Genomic DNA, 21,216 nt, shown 5'->3' on the forward strand with positions numbered 1-21,216 from the left:
TGGCCTCAGTGGGCCCAGGACCACCAGCCCAGAAGTGGCTCCAGTGGGCCTAGGACTTTCAGTCCAGAAGTGGCCCTAGTGGATTGGTTGCTCTACTCTCAATCACTAATTAAAAAAAAAAATCCTGTAGGCTTGACTACAGCCTGATCATATGGAGGCATTTTCTCAATTAAGGCTCCCTCCATCTTGATGACTCTAGTTTGTATCAAGTTGACATAAAACTAGCCAGTACAGGCATTCAGCTAGAGAATGGATAAATTGTGATATTCCAACACAGACCAATATACAATAAGTGAATTAATAAATGTGAGTAAGATATTTTTCACTTGAATAAATCTTACAAACTAGCCTGAAAGAAGAATAAATATCCACTAACATATTAAGACAAATAACACAGGGCTGTGGGTAATAATCCCATATAATCCCAGCATTTAGGAGACAAAGACGTCCAGCTCTCTGTGAGTTTGAAGCCAGCCTTGTCTTCTAGGCCAGTCAGGACTGCAGAGTGAGACTCTGTCTCAAAAATAGAGAATATTCAGAATTTGGAAATATGGCAAAATAATGCTGCATGCATGCTCTTCCAATGTTGTTGTTTAAGACACCTTTTTATTTCCCTAGGGAAATGATCCTTTGTGGAGTTCATATTATTGAATAATGTCAGACTCTATGACACTAGATAGATGAAAATTATGGATTGAAGAGTTTTAATTGGTTTTATCTAGCAGAGGTGTGAATTGTTTTTCTAATAATAATTACAATTACAAAGATTATACTGCTACTATCCTCTCGTATACAAACTAGCTATGTGCCTACCTTGCATTCTTATTTCAGCATTGTATCCTTGGTTACAAGTACCTATCTCTTTGATTTTGGTGTGGATGGGGAGGTTGTTGGTTTGTTCATTTGTTTTGAGGTAGGGTTTCACTCTCTAGTCTAGGCTGGCCTAAAACTCTGGCTGGACTAGAAGTAGTGGGCTTAGTTATATATGTGACTCTTTTTTTAAAAAAAACTTTTATTTATTTATTTTTTATTTTTTATTTTTTTCTGAGACAGGACTGGGTTCAAACTCTTGATTTTCTAGTCTTAGCCTCCTAAGTGCTGGGACTATCGGTGTGTGCCACCACACCTGGTTCATCAGTAGCATTTTAAATTTAAAATTATAATTTGCAGACATAAAAATTTTAAACATAAAACACTGTTAAGTATGGTATATGTATATGTGTAATGCATATGCATACATGGATATAGAATATAAGTAAATATGTTAAAATAAAGACATAAATACTAAACCTAAATTAGTCATTTGAATCTACTTTTTTTTTTTGAGACAGTGTTTCACTATGTAAATGAGTCTGGCCTTGAACTCACAGAAAGTCACCAGCTCAAGCCTCCAGAGTGCTGGAATTAAAGGCCTGAGTCATCACACCTGGCCTCTGACCTGGAACTCTTGCTTCTCCTGTGTTGATGAGATTATAGGTGTGTGCCAGCATACTAGTTATGTAATTCTGGGGATGGATTACATAATTCCAAAATTCTTTTGTGCATGCAAGTGAAGTTGCACCCCCACCCCCTGTTTCCTTCATTTACTTAATTATTGTCTTGGAGCAGGGTTTTATTAACTGTCTTTATAGAGCAGTCCAGCCTTCACATGCAGCTGCTGGGACTCTGTTATGCTGGATGGCTCTAGCTAGGGCACTGCACGTGGCTCTGGTTCCCTCCATTTCCTTTTGGGGGTATAAAAGGAATGTGACCTGGAGGAGTGACACATTTAGGTTTCATCTGCTTTAATAATGTTTAATCCTTAATGTAAGTGGTGGGTACCTGGAGTTTTGTTATTCCCTCCTTTATATTTTAAAAGAAATTGCTTTTTAAAAATAAGTTTTAACAGTATGGGAATCACATTGGGACATCTGTTCCCTTCTATTTTCTGTCTGTGACAGACAATTTATATTGCCCTTAAGCTGCATTACCTGATATGTGCCACATCTATTTATTGCTATAGTTTGGATCTGGAATATTTTCCAAAGACCTAAGAGTTAAAGGCTTGATCCCTAGCCTAGAGGTAATGGAAACTGTAGGAGGTGGGGCCTAGTAGAAGGTCTTTAGGCCATTGGGCCTAAAGGGCTCTTTCTTTCTCTTTTTCTCTCCTTATCCATAAGGAAAGTGGCTTTGCTCTTCCACCAATGGGCCCAACCAAGCACACACTGAAAATCCCAATTATATGAACCAAAGTAATCTTTTTTTCTCTGTAAGATAATTTATCTGAGTTATTTTTAATGGTAATGTGTTGTGGAATATTATTTTACCTGGGCAAAGATGTGTGACATTTGTTTATGCTGAAGAATAGTACTTTAACTGTGTAAAGGTATGTTACTTTTGTTTAGGCTACATTTGTTGAATTATGTAAAGATGTGTTGCATCTGTTTCACCTTGCCTGCCTAAGGCACCTGATTGGTCTAATAAAGAACTGAAAGGCCAATAGCTAGGCAGAGAAAGGATAGGCGGGGCTGGCAGGCAAAGAGAGAATACATAGGAGGAGAAATCTAGGCTCAAGAGGGGGAAGAAGAATGAGAGAAGAAAAGAGAGAATAAAGGAGACCCCAGGGCCAGCCAGATAGCCACCAGCCAGCAGACATGAGAAGCAGTGAACGTAAGGTATACAGAAAGAAGGTAAAAAGCCCCAAGGCAAAAAGTACATAAGAGAAACAGGTTAATTTAAGTCAAAGAGCTAGCCAGAAATGTGCCTAAGGTAGGACAAGCATCCAATATTAATAGTCTCTGTGTTGTGATTTGGGAGCTGGTTGGTAGCCCCAAAGAAAAAGCCTGGTACAGTAATGTGAAGCTAGCACATTGACAGAGAGTAGTTATCAGATACATTTGTACTATGTGACTTACTTTATCTGTGACAATTGGGGAGAAATTAATTGGTGGAAGGAAATACATGTAAAAGTATATAGATGGGGTGCTTGAGTGGGATGGCTTTTGAAAGTTATCAATTCATTAGTTCATACTGTGTATATATGGGGGTGTGTGGTGGTGGGAGTTGTTTGTATTCACACGTTTGTGTATCATGAGAAGGTCAGAGGTCCATCTCAAGGATCATCCTCAGCAGCCATCTACTTTCTTTTATTGTTACTTTGTTTTGAGACAGGGTCTTTCACTAGAACCTGGAGCTTGCCAATTAAGCATCTAAGGTTGTCCTCTGATCTCAGCATGCACAGGCTTTATATGTGCACATGTACCCACACCCATGAACCCAGCAATGCACACACATGAAAGACATGATAAAAAGAATAGCTATTTACCTTCAGCTAGGTAATTGTGACATTTTCGGCATCTTTCGTGAAATTTGAAACATCCAGATAAATTGTGGGCCAATTTCTCACATGTTCCTCCATTTTGCTCAGGTAACATCTCTGAAGGCAGGTCTCTCTGGTCCAACTCTGTAGGAAATACAACATTCACACGTAAACACTACTGGAATTTTACCATACAGGGCTAAGTCGGTAAAGTGGTGACTACGCAAGCACAAGGACCAAGGTTTGATCCCTAGGACCCTTGGAAAAAAACAAGTGTGGTAGCATGTGCTTTTAATGCCAGTGCTGCGGAAGTGGAGATGGGCTTATTGGCCCAGTTATCTTAGACTTCTTGATGAGTTCCAGGCCAATGAGAAGGTTAATTCCAGCACTTGGGAGGCAGAGACAGGCCATCTTTGAATTGGAGGCCAATCAGGACTATGTAGGGAGAGCTTGTTTTAAACAAACAAAAAACAAAAACACAATTAAAGAAAAACAAAAAATAAAATAGAAAATTTAATGAACAAAAACAAGTAGGTGACTCCTGATGAACAATATCTAAAGATACACATACATGTATGCATACCTGTATGGACATTAAATAAATTAATTTATTTGATAAATAAATCAAAATTAAATAAAAATTTAAAACCTTAGAAGCTAGGCATGGTAGCCTATATCTGTAATTCAAGCACCTGGGAGGTAGAGGGAAAGGATCACAAATTCAAGGCCAGCTGAAATGTTGGTGATATAGTAGTCAGAAAAGTAGTAGGATACAAAATTAACACAGAAAAATCAGTAGCTTTTCTGTATATCAACCAAATGTACCAAGAAAGAAGTCAAGGAAACAATACCATGCCATAGCCTTAAAATCAGCCCACACCATAAGCTTAAAAATTAGTCAATCTTGGGATAAATTTCACCAAAGAAGTGAGAGGTTTACAATGAAAACCTTAAGACACTAAAGAAAGAAATTGAAAGAGATGCCAGAAGATGGGAAGACCTCCCATACTCCTAGGCGGGTAGGATTAATATTGTGAGCATGGCCTTGTTACAAAAACTATCTACAGATCCAAAGCAATTCCCCCTCCAAAATTCTAGTGTAACTCTCCACAGTAGTTAATAAAATAATTTCAAAATTCATTGGAAAACACAAAAGACTCAGGACATCAAAAAATATCCTGAATAACAAAAAAAAAATATTGGAAATTTAAACATTTTTTTTTTTTTGAGCTGAGGATCGAACCCAGGGCCTTGTGCTTGCTAGGCAAACGCTCTACCACTGAGTTAACTCCCCAACCCCTAATTTCACTATTCTTGATTTCAAATTATACAACAGAGCTATAGTAATAAAAGTAGTATGGTACTGGCATTAAAAACAGAAATTGACTGTGGTTGGTATGTAGAATAAGAGGAAAATTTTCTTAAATAAACAACAACAACAACAGAAATTGAAGCCAGGCAGTGGCGCATGACTTTAAACCTAGCACTGAGGAGGCAGAGGCAGGTGGGTCTCTGAGTTCAAGGCCAGCCTGGTCTACAGAGTAAGTTCCAAGACAGCCAGGGCTACACAGAGAAACTCTGTCTCAACAGCTTCCCCCAACCCCCGCTGCCCAAATCAGAAATTCAAGAAGGGTTTTGTTGCATACATTTTTCATTCCAGTACTTGGGAAGCAAGACTTGGGATTTCTGTGAGTTTGAGGCCAGCCTGATCTACATTGTGAATTCTAGGACAGCCAAGGCTGTGTAGAGAGACACTACTTCAAAACAAGCAAACAAACAAACAAACAATATAAATAATAAAATAAAACCAGACATTGACCAATTAATAGAGTAGTGGGCCCAGATATAAACTCACACTTCTACAGACACTTGATTTTTGACAAAGAAACCAAAAAGTACACATTGGAGAAAAGATCTTCAACAGATGCTCTGGTCAAACAGAATAGCTACATGTAGAAGAATGAAACAAGATCCTTGTCTTCCACCCTCTATTCTATATGGATTAAGGACTTTAACATAAAACCTGATGTCCTAAATCTGAAAGATGGGAAGACAGTGAATATGCTTTAACTTATAGACACAGGAAAGATCTTTCTGAACAGGACCTCAGTAGCACAAGCATAAGACAATTGACAAACAAGACCTCATGAAACTAAAAAGCTTCTGTAGAGTGCCATCATTCAGATGAAGAGGCAGCCTCTAGAATCTTTACCAGCTGTATGTACATTTGACAGAGGGTTGGTATCTAGAATATGAAAAATCTAAACAACACAAACAACCCAAATAAAATTTTGGACATGGAGGCTGGATGGTGGTGCCATATACCTTAATCCCAGCCCTGGAGGGTAGGGGTGGGGCACAGAGGCAAGTGGATCTTTGTGAGTTCTAGGCCAGCCTGGTCTACAGGGCAAGTTTCTAGGACACCCAAGACTGCAACAGAGAGATAGACATTTCTCGAAAGAAGAAATACAAATGGCGGGAAGGTTTTTTTTTTTTATGTTCAATATCCTTGATCATCAGGAAAATACAAAATAAAACTCTACTTTGAGTGATGGAGAGGTAGCTCAGGGGTTAAAAACACTTGCTATTCTTGCAGAGGACCCAGAGTTCAATCCCCAGCACAACAAACTCCAGTTCCAGGGGATCCCCCTTCTGTCCTTCATGAGCACCAGAAATGCACATGGTACACAGACATACATGTAGACAAAAAAACCCATACACGTAAAATAAGTAAAATAAAATGACTTCCAGATTTCATCGTACCCTAGGCAAAATGCCTCAGATTAAAAAAAAAAAAAAGACAACAAATGCTGGCATTGATGTTGGAAAGGGTAACATTCACTGTTGGTGGAAGTGTGAACTGGTACAGCCACTATGGAAATCAATGTTGAGGTTCCTTTAATGGCTGGAAATACAGCCACCATATGATTCAGCCATGTAACTGCTGGGCATATTCCCCAAAGACTTGATATCCTACTATAGAGATGCTGGCTGATCTATATTAATGGCTGCTCTATTCACAATAGGAAAGAGGCTAGATGCCCACCAAGTGATGAATGGATAATGAAAATGTGGTTTAAATACACAGTGGGATATTATTCAACTGTAAAGAAAATCATGAAATTCACAGGCAAACGGATAGAGCTGGAAATAATTATCCTGAGTCAAATAACCCCAGATGTAGAGAAATGAATGCTACATGGCACTCTCTTACGTGTCTACTGCTTTTGAATCTTACATGCATTTACAAGGGGCCACAAGGGGAGGGAGGTATTTCAGGGGAGGGCAATAGAATACCCTCTATGTTCTTGTCTTTATACCTGTAAATTAGTGTTTCTTTTAACCTTCATCAGAGAAGCTTCTGTTTGCAATAGATGGCTATTAACACAGAGACCCACAACATTCAAAGAATAAGAGACCATAGAATGTTTACTTCTAAATGGGACATTTATATTACTCCTCCTTCATCGAAGACTTAGAGATTACCTCAGAAGAGGAGTCAGAAGGATTTTGAGTGCTAGAGTGAGTAGATATCTGCAGTGAGTATTTGCTGGGAACATGATAGCACCATAGCATATGTGAACTCATAGTGTCTGGGACTGCATGTGTAAGAGCTATGCAAGAGTAAGCAAGACAAAATCCCAGCATAGATGGGAGAGGGAATCATGAAATCCTACTCTTATCTGAGGAATTACTGGCAGTTGATGGCTGCTGAGGGAGAGAGATCAAGTTTTCTTTAGGGATGCTCTTCCTGAGAGGTTGCTGATATTCTAGTCTTGTATTTATAGGCAGCACTGAGTAGACTTAATGAGTTTTTTTTAAAAGAGTAAATTAAGTTGGAAGGGAAAAGTAGAGAGGATAGTAGAGAAATTATAGGGGAGGGGATGGGGTGAATTTGATCAAAATTCATTATATACATACATGAAATTCTCCAACAACAAAAGGAAGATTTTGTCAAGTTCAAGGCCAGCTTCCTTGGCTACACAGTAAGTTTGAGGCTAGCCAGGGCTATAACATTTAAAGCTATAATTGGAAATATATGGGAATTTGAAAGAAATTAGAAATGTCTTAATCCAGATGGTATTTATTAGAGCACCATTTGTTTTTGTATCATATATACATATATTGTTATGAATAGTAGGTTAATAAACTGGGTGTGGTGGCTCATGCCTGTAACACCAGCACTTGGAAGGTGAAGTCAGGAGGATCAGAAGTTCAAGGTCATTCTTAGCTACTTCAAAAGTTCAAGTTCACCTGGGTTTCAAGAGACCCTGTCTCAAAAAAAAAATCAGTGGGTTAAAATTTGGGAAAATATCTAAAGCAGATCAAATTTTGAGACCCTCCAAGAAGAATTACAAATACACAGAAAATCAATAAAATTTAAAATATCATTGAATGTCAATGTGATTAGATTTTTTTTTTTTTTAAGATTTCTTCTTTCCTTTTCATTGAGTTCACTTTTAAGTTTTAGTCATTTTTCTAATTTCAGCTTTTAGGGTGATTGTGATCATTAAGTTCCATCCATGATAGCTTCCTGACACCCTTAACCACTGGAATTGACAAGAGCTATGTATTAGATTCCTATTCCTGCTGTGTCCGAGTACCACAAATTGGCTTGAAACTCATTATCCTGCAGTTTTTGTATTTCAGAAGTTTGGTGTGGGGCTCACTGGGTTAGTATCAAGTTATCAGCAGGGCTGATTATGTGCCAGTTCTTGGAGAGAAGCCTAGTGTGCGTTATGTCCAGCTCCTAGAGGCAACCTGCGCCAGGACACAAGGCTTAGCAAAGTTGGACAACAGCCTTCTCATGATGCTATTTCTGTTCTCTTCTGCCTCTTTGCTCTACTTTTGAGGATATCAGGTTTTTGTTTTGTGTGCTTTTGCAATCAGACTCAGGCCTCCTGTGTGCTAGGCAAACATTCTACCACTGAGCAACATTCTTAGTCCCTTCTACTTTAAGGACCCTGTGACTACATGGAACTCCTCCATAACCCAGAATACTCTCTGGGGTTTGAAGTCAGCATGCTCACAACCTTAGTTCTGTTTTATGCACTTACTCTTCTTTTACCTTGTAACATGGAGATCCCAGGTCCTGGGAATAAAGGGGATCGATAACTTTAGGTAACTGTTAATTCTGCCCACCACAAGGGGGCAGAGCTCAAATATTTTCCACACAGCGGGCAGTGGTGGTGTACATTTTTTTTTTTTTTTCCAGAGCTGAGGACCAAACCCAGTTTAATCCCAGTACCCAGGAGACAAAGGCAAAAGGGTTTCTGAGTTCAAGTCCAGCCTGCTCTACAGATCGAGTTCTAGAACAGCCAGGGTTACACAGAGAAATCCTGTCTCAATAATTTTTTTTCCCATACCAGGCAGATTTTCTAGGGATGGTTGGCTATTCCTTCCTAACCACTTGTACAGAAAAGTGATGGAGGCCACATTATATGCCCTGTGGCCTCTGCCTGACAGATCAATAGTTCGCCTTTGTCCATCTGGGAAATGGCCATTTCTCTTTTGTTGGGCTTGCTGTGTGATATCTAGAGGAAGGGGTGTTGGTAATAGGCCTTTCTCTTTATGTGTATAGCTGTTGTTTTAAATAGGTTTGTTTGTTGGTTTCTTAAGGACTGAACTAAGCAGGGTCTTGCATATGGTAACTAAATAAGTATTCTGCCACTGAGCTACATTCCAAAGCTGTGTTCTATTTAATTAATTTATTTTTAAGACAGTCTTACTGTATAGCCACAGCTGGCTTGGGACTCACTATGTAGACCAGGCTAGCCTGGAACTAATAGAAATCTGCCTGCCTTTCATTCTTGAGTACCAGGGTCTATTATCACCGTGGCTGGCCTTTATTTTCAATGTTTGCATTGACAGGGATCCTAGGTATCCAGTTATCACAGAGATGGGATAGAACAGAAGGGCAGGGCTGGCCACCAGATGTATGACTCAGCAAGAACCTCAGGCATGTTCTTCTTAGAGCAGAAGGGAGTTGCAGTGGACAGGAAGTTATTTAGATTTTGATGTATCTGAAATGCTCCAAATCCTGTGCTTCACATTTAAATGTAGCAGCAGCTATGCAAGGCTGCTATACAGTATGAAAGAGGAGCACCATTCTGTTCTAGTGAATACGTTCTGGACATTAGTCCAAGATAATTGATATCTACCTAAAAAGCCAGGCAAGAACTATTTAACTCCATTCCAGTATCAACATCTGTAGTATTACTACGTGATACTGGTCCTGAATATTGCTTAGACTGGAGAAAACATTCGACTTACCAAACAAATCTGCCAGACCCTGAAATAGAATCCAGCAATTCCAGTAATGATGGCTGTTTTCTGCTCATGGAACAATGGGACAGGAAGGGTTTGCTTCCTGACTTCCATTTCCAAAATGTGTGAGGTAAACCCTTCCTAGATGAAAGCCAACTGTGTGGTCTTGTGGTATCTTTGAGAATCTGGTTCACATGCTGCCAGGTACAGCTAACAGGAATGAAGAACAGCTGGCACTAGCCTATTACTAGTTCAACAACAATTAAAAAAAGAGTAGCTTTTAACTTGGCCTTGTGGTCACTAAAAGGTTGAGGCTGTGTAAGGGGATGAACCTGTAATCTCAGCATTTGGGAGGTAGAGGCAGAAGGACCTGGATCAGTCTCAGGCCAGCCTGGGCTCAGTGAGACCCTGTTAGAAAACAACAAAAAAGGTAAGTTGAGGCATTTGAATTCTCCCTTCAGCACATACAGCCACTCTCACTTCTGAAATACTGTCCTTTGTGTAACTTGGAGGATCTTTGTAAGCATTTTCTATGGTTCTTGTGCATCCATTTTGTGATACAGATGAAGAGATGACTCAGAGATGTCACAGGACATTCAGCTGGATCTGTAAAAAGTAAGACTTTTCACAAAGTAGGTGAGGACCTAGACTGACTTAAAAAAAAAAAAACTGAGCTGAGTCTGTGTGTACATATGCTTTGTAAGGGAGGGAGCTGTGGTTTTCAAGTTTTTGCCTGTTAGAGTTTAAATCTTTCAGCTTTAAATTTTTCTCTAAGAAAAGTAAACAGCCCTAGAACTCTCAAGCATGATGGGGGGTGAGATGGTACTTGGTAAACTTTAAAGCTCATTGTAAGGGGCTCTGAATACCTTCTACGAATTATCACTTTAAGAAACACTGTATAATGACTCAAACATCTATGATTTCCTTAAAATAACTGTTAAATTTATTTTGGGTGGGGCAGTGGGTGCTGGGGATTGAACTCAGGTTATCAAGTTTGGTGGTAAGATCTTTATTTGCTAAGCCATCTTATTGGCCTATATGTACCATTTCTGAAGTCAAACTTTAAAGTAGGTTTTGGTTTTTTTTTTTTTGTTTTTTTGTTTTTTTGTTTTTTTTTTTTAAAGATAGGCTTTGTACTGTATGAATCTCAGTCCTGGGGAGACTAAGGTAGAAAGATTGTGAGTTCCAAACCAGCCTAGATTCTGCCTCTGAATGAAAGAAGGAGCTGGTTGTATTAGCACATGCTTTTAGTCCCAGTGGAGCTGAACAGATCTCTGACTTCTAAGCCAGCCTGGATTACAAAGCAAGTTCCAAGACCACCAGGGATACAGAGACAAACACTATCTTGGGGGAACAAAAAGGAAGAAAAAAAGGTTGACAAAGGTAGTGGGAGAAAGAAAAAGGGTCTTGAAAGACACTTTAGTCAGTAAAGTATTTAACATGCAAGCATAAGGACCTGAGTCCAATCCCCAGCACCCCATAAAAAGTTGGACATGGTGGCATATGCTCATACCAGTGCTGGGGAGGAAGAGATAAGTTGATCCCTGAGACTTGCTGGTCAGCCAATCTAGCCAAATCTGTGAGCCCTGGGTCTCAGTGAGAGACTCCATCTCAAGACAAGATAGATGGCTCCTAAAGAATAACATTTAAGGTTGACCTCTGGCTTCTGCATACATGTGCACATACACATAGGCCCACACACCCACATGTTCATTAGCAAATTCATGAACATGTAGGCATACCAGCATGTACCACAAAAAACAAGCAAAAGAATAAAAAAAGAGGGAGCAAGAGGGAAGAGAAAAAAGGGAGAGAGGAAGAGGGGTCGTTAGTAACTGGCCTTTGTGTGGTTCCCACGAATCCTCAATTGTGTTCAGTATCTTCGTAATTATTTCTCGGACTCTCCCATAAATAGAGAGACTGAAATTATGAAACAGCTGGAAGACATTGGGAATATCCCACCTTTGCCCAAGTTCTTCTTTTTTGGTTAGCTCTTTTTGGTTAGATGGGGAAAAGTATGGCTCCATTAAGTCTACATTGGACAAGAAGTATGACTGAAAGGCCTGGTCGAATTCTTGCTGCATCTGTTTGAAAATGTAAAAGCTCATATTGAAGAGAGATTTCACATCCACAGCTAACTGGCTGAAGAGGTTCTCCATTTTTGTCACTTGTAAATCTTCTGTCAGCTGTTTGGCGGCAGGGGTGTCCTCCACATCTTTACTGAGGGGAAATAGAAATCGGTACATCTTCCTGAAAAATTGCTCCATCTGCATGGAATGAAAATAAGATAGTTAAGGACTGTAAAATTTAAAGCCATCTTATGGTAGTCATTCTAAATTAAGTTCTGTACAAACTAGGGAAAGGTGGTTGACTTTGAGATGATCTATTACCATTCTTTTTTTTCCAGTTAGTTATTATTTTACCTAATAATAACCATATTTTTTCTTTCTTTCTTATTTTCTCTCTCTCTCTCTCCCTCCCTCTCTCTCTTCCTTCCTTCCTTTCTTTCTTTTTTTTTTTTTTGTTTGTTTTTCAAGACAGGGTTTCTCAGTGTAGTTTTGGTGCCTGTCCTGGATCTCACTCTGTAGACCAGGCTGGCCTTCAACTCACAGAGATCCACCTGGCTCTGCCTCCTGAGTGCTGGGATTAAAGGCACACATCACCACCATCCAGCTCCATCATTTTCTTTTTATGACAAAAAGATTTTCTAGATCAAGGAAAATATGTATGTTCCAAAATATTTATATAAAGTTTTTTTAAATAAAACCCTAGTTAGAGGCAGAATATTTTAGTAACTTTTGACAAAACCCTAAAATTTGAACAGTAATAAAACAATGTACAACAAATACCTATATATATATTTTGACTGTTGCAACAAATACAGAAGCTCTCCATACACAAACATACATGCACACTTAGACACACACACACATTCACACATATACCATTTATTCACTCACATAAACTCACACTATCATATATATATATACACATATATACCCAAACTCTCACACATACACACACACACACACACACACACACACACACACACATTCACAACACACACACATATTCACACATATACACACATACATAAGCATACTCATATATACACATGCTCAACACACACACACACACACACACACATACAGAATTCCTATATTACAATTCTTATAGCTTTAACTATGGAAATGGGACCTGAAATTCCTCCTGGCTTAGGTTTTCTCACTGAGGGCTAAAAGGGTCAAAATATAGTAGACAAGCTATAACCCGATCTTCTGTCAGCAGCTGGCAGGTCATTGACTATAGGCTACTGTGAAGTTTGCCTTAGAACTATAAAGAATGCTGTTATCTTTTGACTCTATTATTGTTGTTGTTTATGATTATTTAGTAGAATGCTATTATCTTTGTCTCTTGTTAGCACTAGATTAATCTGTGGAAAGAAAAAAAATGAACACATCTACACTGAGCCATAGATGCCAGCTTCAGGATGGTTATATATTAGGTTGCTTAGTGACAATTGTAAATTAACAGCAAGAATACCCATCTTGTTATAGTCAAAGGAATGAATGAAACCCTAGTCACAGAAATTTGAGTACCATTCAATGGAAGAAGATGTCATACTATGTGACATCTAAGTCTGGCCAGACCACAGTTGTCTTTACATCACAGTGCTTAGAATGTGCTGAGTGTCATCAGCAATGGAATATGACTTCTGGAGCATCAGCTTCCTACTGTCCAAACAATTATCCAGGAATATGTATAGGACCTATGCCTTTCCGAGAAAGCAATCTGGATAGATTGCCGGCCTCTCCTCTGCCTGCTTTTGGTCACTGATTCCGTCCATAGAAACAAAACTTTAAAACTGGACAAGATGGCACATGACTATAGTTCTAGCTCCACCAGGGACTGAGGGGGAGGGGGCATTACTAAAGCCAAGGGGTTGAGATGTATAGCCCTGTGTAACATAGCAAGACCCAATATCAGAAAACAACAACTATAAGAAACAAGCCCCAACAAAAGTTCATAAAGTTATATGTCTCATCCAAATGAGAACGACCTCCAAATCTCCAGCACTCATCATTATAATCTGGAACATTAGAGAATGACTATAGCTATAGAAGTAGAGCAGATGCAATCACCAATGTCATCAAATTAACTTGGCATATTCCTCATCTTAGTGGCTGCTCTTTTGTAATTGAGTGTGGCACTGCCAAGCCAGATGTATAGTAATATATATACACAAAGAGTGAAATTCCATTCCATTTCACATATGGCTCACTTCTCAAAGTGGGGAGGGAAATCCAGGCCAATCAAAGAATTTACTAGGGCAGAGCTCACCCTCTGAGAATTCCTCTGCCTAGAAGATAGCCAAAGGGCATAAAAAGAAAACATGCCAGTCCTGCAAGCCACACATAGATAGGGCAAAAGGAGACCTGGAGCTATTCACATTTGTATACAAATACATAAGAGGAAAAGCACATTGAAATAAAGATGATGTGGTATTGCACACCTGTAATCCTAGCACTTGGGAGACTAAGATAGAGGGATCATGGGCTCAAGGTCAATCTAGGATACATCTCAGAGGAGATTTTGTACCATAAATCAAGGGAGGGAGGGAAGAAATGAGGGAGGGAGCAATGAACCTAAGTGTTATGGCACATATTTGTAACCCAGAACATAGGGAATGGAATCATGAGAATCAGGAGTTCAAGGTCATATGTGGCTACATACTGATAGTTTTTTTTTTGTTGTTGTTGTTTTGTTTTTTTGAGACAGGTTTTTTTTTTTTCTGTGTAGTTTTGGTGCCTGTACTGGATCTCAATCTGTAGACCAGGCTGGCCTTGAACTCACAGAGATCCTCCTGGTTCTGCCTCCTGAGTGCTGGGATTAAAGGCATGAGCCATCACTGCCCAGCTACATACAGAATTTAAGGACATGTAGAATTGGCTACATGTAGAATTGAAAGAGGGAAGGAGGGAGGGAGGGAGAGAGGAAGGGAGGGAGGGAGAGGAGAGAGAGAGAAAGAGATTCAAATACATGCTTGAAGATTGAAATAAAAGACTGTAATACTATAATTGAAAATGCAGTTGGACATGTTTATGGGAAGCCTCCTCAAGGGAAGACACATAAAATATGACCCTTGCCATCAAAGAGTTTTCTACCTACTTGGAACCTGTCCACAGATAGTGAATACAATGCAAAGTCAGGGCACTTCTACAGGAGTTCAGAGTGTAATTATAAGGGGACTAAACACTGATAGTTATTCTAAACTATAAATTGTGCATACACGAGTGGTGATATATAACTTTGGTGTTAGGTTATAGATCATAAAAGGACAACATCAATCATTTCCATTTTAAAAATAACATAATTTAAAAATCAAGATGCCCTGGATGTCTTAAGAATCCTAAAATGGTGAGCTTTCCCCCCATCCCCTTACCGTATTTTTCACGGAGGACCAACCAGGTTGGCAAGCTGTGTAAAATCTCATGCAGTTACTTTCCAGACACGGCCTGCATCCATCCCAGGAATCCACAGAAGATGCCTGGCATAACTTTTCTTCTTTCTCCAAATGTTCTTGCACTTCATTCATGAGTTTCAGGGCCTCCTGGTTAAAATGTACAAGCACGGGTCTCATTTCCATTTCCTGAGTCTATATATACCTTAGTTGTTTTCCCCCTTTTAAGCATATATTGGCACTAGGGGTTGCCAAATTAGCCCGGTTGATAGAGTGCTTGCCTTACATTCGCAATGCCCTGGATTCGATCCCTGGCACCACCTAAACAGGCATGGTGGCACGAACTTTAAATCTCAGCTCTCAAAAGGTGGAAGGGGGAGGATCAGAAGTTAAGGTTATTCTTGGCTACCTAGTAATTTCAAGACCATCCTTTAATACATAAGACCTGGCTTCAGCAGAAACTAAGGTTAAGACCCTTTAAATGACTTCAGTCTTTTCATCTTCGCGGTCCTCGCTGCTGCCTCAGAGATCTGCCTCAGTGATTTCTGTTTGATAAAGTCTTCTGAATGAGCCTTTATTGAAGGCCATGAAAATCTCATTGTCTGTTCATTTTCACCAAGTGTTTATTGAATAGTTACTGTATGATGAACGTTGCACTAAATGTGGATGAGCCAATAGCAAAGACATCACCCCTATGGGAAACCACGATGATTATCTTTTGACTTCTCTATCTGCATGGGTAGCCTGTGGGGGATACGGAAGGTGGGCTTTAAGGCTTTGAAAACTGATATTTTAATTCTTTAATTAGGCTTCCTTAAATCGTTGTATGTGTTTAGATACTGCAAGAAAGCACGATTCTTGTATATAACCATTGATTTACAGTGATCAGCTTCTTTCTTCTTGTCTGTATTCCAAATGCGCCCCCTTGTGGTTCTGGCTGTACTTAACTAGGGCCTGTTTACCGTTGGTAAGGAGCCAGCTGCAAACGCAACTGTCTTAGTTCTGCTCTGGAGGTTCCCACAGCACTACAGCAAAAATAAATGGATAGATGATAGATAGATAGATAGATAGATAGATAGATAGATAGATAGATAGATAGATAGATAGATAGATAGATAGATAGATAGATAGATAGATAGATAGATAGAGATAGATAGATAGACGGACGGATAGATGATAGGTAGGTAGATAGATAATAGACAAATTTTAAAAAGGCCTTTTTTTTTTTTATCCCTGACTTGATCCCTGGCCTCACTGCACACGTGAACTTCTTGCCTGAGATGGAGTTCAGGAAAAGAGGGCTATACCAGGTCTCAGAGCCAAGGCAGCTCTCAAGTGAAAAACATATGGGAGAAGTTTTTGTTCTTGAAAGCATTTTATTACAGACCCTTGTTTTGTGAAACGGGGAGTCAATATGTAATCCAGGCTGGCTCTGATCCTCCTGCCTCAGCCTCCTACGTGCTAGCATTATGGGTTTTATCACAGATCTCCTGTGTGAGTGTGTTGTGTGTGTGTGTGTGTGTGTGTGTGTGTGTGTGTGTGTGTGTATGGTGTATGCAAGTTTATGTGTTTATATGTGTGCATATGTATGTGTAGAGGCTAGAGGTTGAAGTTGGGTGTCTTCTTCTATTGCTTTTTTGATACAGGGTTGGTTCACTAAACTCACAGAGATCTGCCTGCCTTTGCCTCCCGAATGCTGGGATTAAAGGTGTGTCCCACCACAGCCCAAATTTAAGGTTCCTATCTTCTTTTTCCCCACTTAATTTTTTGAGTAACCAAACTTAGAGTCTAATGCAATGAATTTTTATGCAATAAATAAAATTTTAGGGATAAATTTTTTACTAGTTGCTGGGATTTTTCAGGACCAGCTCTGAAACCCATATTTGCTTCCTTGGTCCTCACGGGAATATTCTTTTCCTAGTATTGCAGCCTTAGCTTGTAGGCAGCTTAAGAAAATAAGAACAATAGTAAGTCAGCAGGTCTTAAATGCTCATGTCTGCTGGCTTCCTACAGGTTCATTCATGCTAGTGTTGGAGATGTTAACAGCTCCAACCTCAGCTTGCTTAGCTACAAAAATCAAAGTGTGGTTGACCCAGATGTTTGAAGGATTCCATGAGATGATGTATTTTGTACTAATGACATTTAGTGTCCCCATTCCCAGATGGCCAGGAAGAACCAGCATGGGGCCTTCCACATTGTCCTAATGAGGAGCTATTTTAGATTTCCTCATCATCTGGACTGCTGCCAAAAGAGGGGAGGACTAGCAGCTGCCAGCTGGGTCATCTTCTTCCTGACTGGTAGGTGACCATTACACAGCTTTGGGGTCAGCTTGGCAGATTCCATCCTCACTGCCTTATGGACCCCCAGAGGTCAGTGCTCAAGAATGATAAGATTCTACAAACTGTCTGGAATTCATTGGCTCCAACTTTATAAGAATATAGGTAAAGATACAGTTGTGCATTGGAACTCCACTGGTATTTTTTCTTAATTAACATGTATGGAGTCCAGAGGTCAACATCAGAGGTCTTCCTCCAGTGCTAGAGTTTCAGTCACATACCACTATACTCTCATGTTGGTGCTCTGAACTCAGGTCTCTGTGTTGTGCATCAGGTACTTTACCAACTGAGCTGTCTCTCCAGCCGCCCATTTATATGTTTTAGTTAATAATTAAACACAGGAAAGGTTGGATGGAGGAGAAATAGGGTGGAGAAATAAGGTTGCAAAATGAGGACAAGTCTGCAGTGATGCAAAGTGTTCTGAGTGTCATTAACACTACTAAACGGTACCCTCAGAAATGAAAAGATGGAGATGGGAGCAGAGCTCAGTTATAGTGTGTGAGACCCTAAATTTTATCCTCAGCACCCCCAAAAATTAAAAAAAAGAAAAAAGTAAGATGTAACTATCAACATTAACATTTAAAATATTTTCTAACTTTATTTATTTACTTATTTAGCCCAGACTGGCTTGGAATTGAATATGTAGTTGGCCTTAAACTTGTGGCAATCCTCCTGCCTCAGACTCTGAATACTGGGATTACAGGCATAAGCCACTTGCCCAGATTTTCCAAATTATTCTGTTTTTATTTCCATTTTTATTAAAGGTAGCATTGAAATATAACCTCTGGAAAATATTTGTTTTGAATGTTGTATTACTTGTTAATATCATTAAACTGTGAAGTATGTAGTATCTATAGTTCTATACAATAGTTTAGGAATAATCTTTCATATCTTCCAAGGACATTTGAATATAACATTTATTCTCTATTAGAAAAATACATATCTGGACTAGAACCATATGTAAAGTTGTTTGATTTTTTAAAAAAATAGATCAGTGAATGTAGCTCAGGGTTAGAGCCCAGGATGTATTCTCTCCCTAGCATCTCAAAAACTAAAAATAGAAAAATAAAATGGGGCTGGGATGTAGCTCAGTAGGAGGCCCCTGTTACAATTACTGACCATACTGGAAATAAATGTAACAAAATGGGCTAGGCTGGTGTGCTATTTCATATACTCTGGTGTCTGCTAGAATGTCATCAGACATTCTACCTGCCAACTGTATGAGGACCCTGAGGAAGGGGTCCCTTCATTTTATAGGTATTGGCCAGCTCCCCCCTCCACTTCCCTGCAGTTCTCGGTTTACTTGCCTTCTGATTGTAATAATCAGGTGGACTAATGAATTTTTATATAGTTGCAACTGAAATAACTCCCCATTTTTTCACATTTATTTATTTACTTGTTGTGCAAGTGCATTTGTGTGTATGTGTGGTACAGGTTGCCATGGTGTGTATGTGGAAGTTAAAGGATTGCTCGTGAAAGTCCATTCTCTTTCCACTGGGTGGGTTCCAAGGATTACACTCGGGTCATCAGGCTTGGTGGCAAGTGCTTTTATCCACTGAGCCATCTTGCTGACCTGCTGTTAAACTAACTCTCTAAAAAAAGAAAGGTTGGGGGGCTTGAAAAAACTTTGGAGGGGGGAAGTAGTCTAGAGAGGTAAAGTCCATGGGTGATTTAAGTGCAGTAGTTAAGAAGTAGGGCAGACTGACAGTCCTTCATTATAAGCTCATTATTGGCCACATGACACGGTAAGACTAGAGATCTAATCAGATGTGGCAAATCCGATGATATTTTCAAACAGCCAGAAGACTACCTAAAACGTAGAGTTCAAAGCTGGGTATGATAATACATACACATCATTCTAGCACTTAGGAAGCAGAAAAGTCAGGAGTTCAAGGCCAGCCTCAGTTATAGCCTGTGTTACATGATACCCCGACTCTAAATAAATAAATAAATAAATAAATAAATAAAATTTAAAAAAGAAAAGAAAAATGAAATTCTTTTTTTTTTTTCAAGAAAGGGTTTCTCCGTGTAGTTTTGGTGATTATCCTGGACCTCACTCTGTAGCCCAGGCTGGCCTTGAACTCACAGAGATCTGCCTGGCTTTGCCTCCCAAGTGCTGGGATTAAAGGTGTGTGCCACCACTGCCCGGTGAAATATGGAATTCTTAACTATTCTTACCCTAAATATACTTAGGAGTAGTGTTTAACTACTTACTTATTTATGTTTAGTAACAGGGACTAGAAACCACTGATCTAGTCACAACCTCTCCAAACACTTTTGACTCAATATCTTAAATGAGACTGAAAGTGAAGCATTTTGAGAAAGCAGCCTTCTTAACTAAATTTCAAACCCCAAATCTTTGTGTTCAAGGTCCTGTGGAAGATGATTAGACAAGAAAATGTAAAGCTTCCTCCAACTTCTCCACTTTAAAATGCTCTCCAGAAAATGTGCCATACTGAAGGAAGTCACTCGCTAATTGCACAGATTTATTGTTGCAATTTTTATTGCCGCCAGATGTGCTTAAAAAAACAGACAGTTTCCAGTGGTGGTACCTGCTTTTCTTCTTTGCATTTCCTCAAGGTTTTCATCAGTTTTGTGTGCTCCTCCTCTCTCTTTTCCATCATGATTTTCATCTGCTTAATGCCAATCAAAGCCTTCTTCACCTCTCCTCCTATATCTGTTTCCCTCACCTCCAAAAGACCTAGAAGACATGTTTGGCATTTCTTTTAACTTGATTAGAAAACAGTAACTTCACCAGTTTTGGGTGCCCTCTAAATAGCATCTGGATCATTCTTGTACAACCTTTCAATCTAAAGCACTTCACTATCAGTTGCCGCTTTGACCCGTTCTGTTTCTTACATGGGAGCTCCTGGACAAGACAAATCTGAGCTCATTGATCTCAGTCTTGTCATTTCCCACAAGCCCTGTTTTCCTTTATCCATTTCTTTTTCTATCACTGGAGACTCAGGTATGGTTGTATTAGAGAAAAATCTGAATTTTTTTTTTCAGTTTATATGAAACACTCAGCAGAAGGCTTCAAACACAGTGAACAGTTTCCCTTTTTCAGTTTTAATTACCTTCCAAGAAGCCATCAGACTAAGAATATATGTCATATAACATATACATAGTAACTTATAATGACAGAGATTACTCTAGTAGTTTAAATTTTTTAGAAGCTAGGAAAACATTTTGCTGTTCATTGAAGATATGTGAAGAGGACATCAAACATTTGGATAATACAAAAGAAAATGCAGGCAAAAATTTGGCAAGCTTTATCTGCATGATTGCAAACATCTGGATAGGTGAATGTTGGCTCATGGAGACTTATTGGAATTTTCTATTTTTATCCAAATTTTTGACATCATGAGGATTTGGTTTAAGTGCCTAGAGAACATTTCCCTATGAAATGTAATGGATACAGTTATCTCTCAACTGCAAATCCCTGTAAACACCAGCAGGTCAGGCGAACAAGCAAACAGGGCATACTATTCAGGTTTCCATCCATAGCAGCTGCGTCCTTCCAAGTAGGTGCACTGTGACAATACTTCAACCACAGCAGACACACAGAAAGCACCAAGAGTGGTGGCTTCATGGTCCAGTGTTCCTATGAAGGGAAAACCATCCTGCTTTAATGCCTTCCTTGAAGCTGCCCTCTTGCATAGCAATTGAAAACACAGGGTGCTCCTAAGCACTTTTCCGTCAGTTTCTCTTTATGACTTTAGATAATTCATGCTAAAATGTCTGGCCTATTAAGAAGCATGAACTATGAGTTCAAAAGCCAAACCAACTCTATCTTGACAGGTAACTGTGCACTACCATGTCCAGCTTGATGAACATAGACATGGGGGCAATAT

General features: G+C 39.4%; 1 protein-coding gene across 1 annotated transcript in view; it reads right to left on the minus strand.

Moving 5' to 3' along the window:
- The window catches only part of Clul1 (clusterin like 1), a 33,919-nt gene extending 12,965 nt beyond the window's left edge, over positions 1-20,954 (minus strand). The window contains exons 1-5 of the mRNA XM_036172853.1: positions 20,849-20,954; positions 19,915-20,063; positions 15,009-15,176; positions 11,406-11,832; positions 3,305-3,442 (exon numbers count right to left, since the gene is read on the minus strand). Coding sequence (XP_036028746.1) covers positions 3,305-3,442; positions 11,406-11,832; positions 15,009-15,176; positions 19,915-20,063; positions 20,849-20,954 — 988 coding nt within the window. The remainder of the gene's footprint in view (positions 1-3,304; positions 3,443-11,405; positions 11,833-15,008; positions 15,177-19,914; positions 20,064-20,848) is intronic.
- Between the last annotated feature and the right edge of the window lie 262 nt (positions 20,955-21,216).

This window comes from Onychomys torridus, chromosome 23, assembly GCF_903995425.1.
Source record: "Onychomys torridus chromosome 23, mOncTor1.1, whole genome shotgun sequence".
In the NCBI taxonomy this organism is placed as follows: Eukaryota; Metazoa; Chordata; class Mammalia; order Rodentia; family Cricetidae; genus Onychomys; species Onychomys torridus.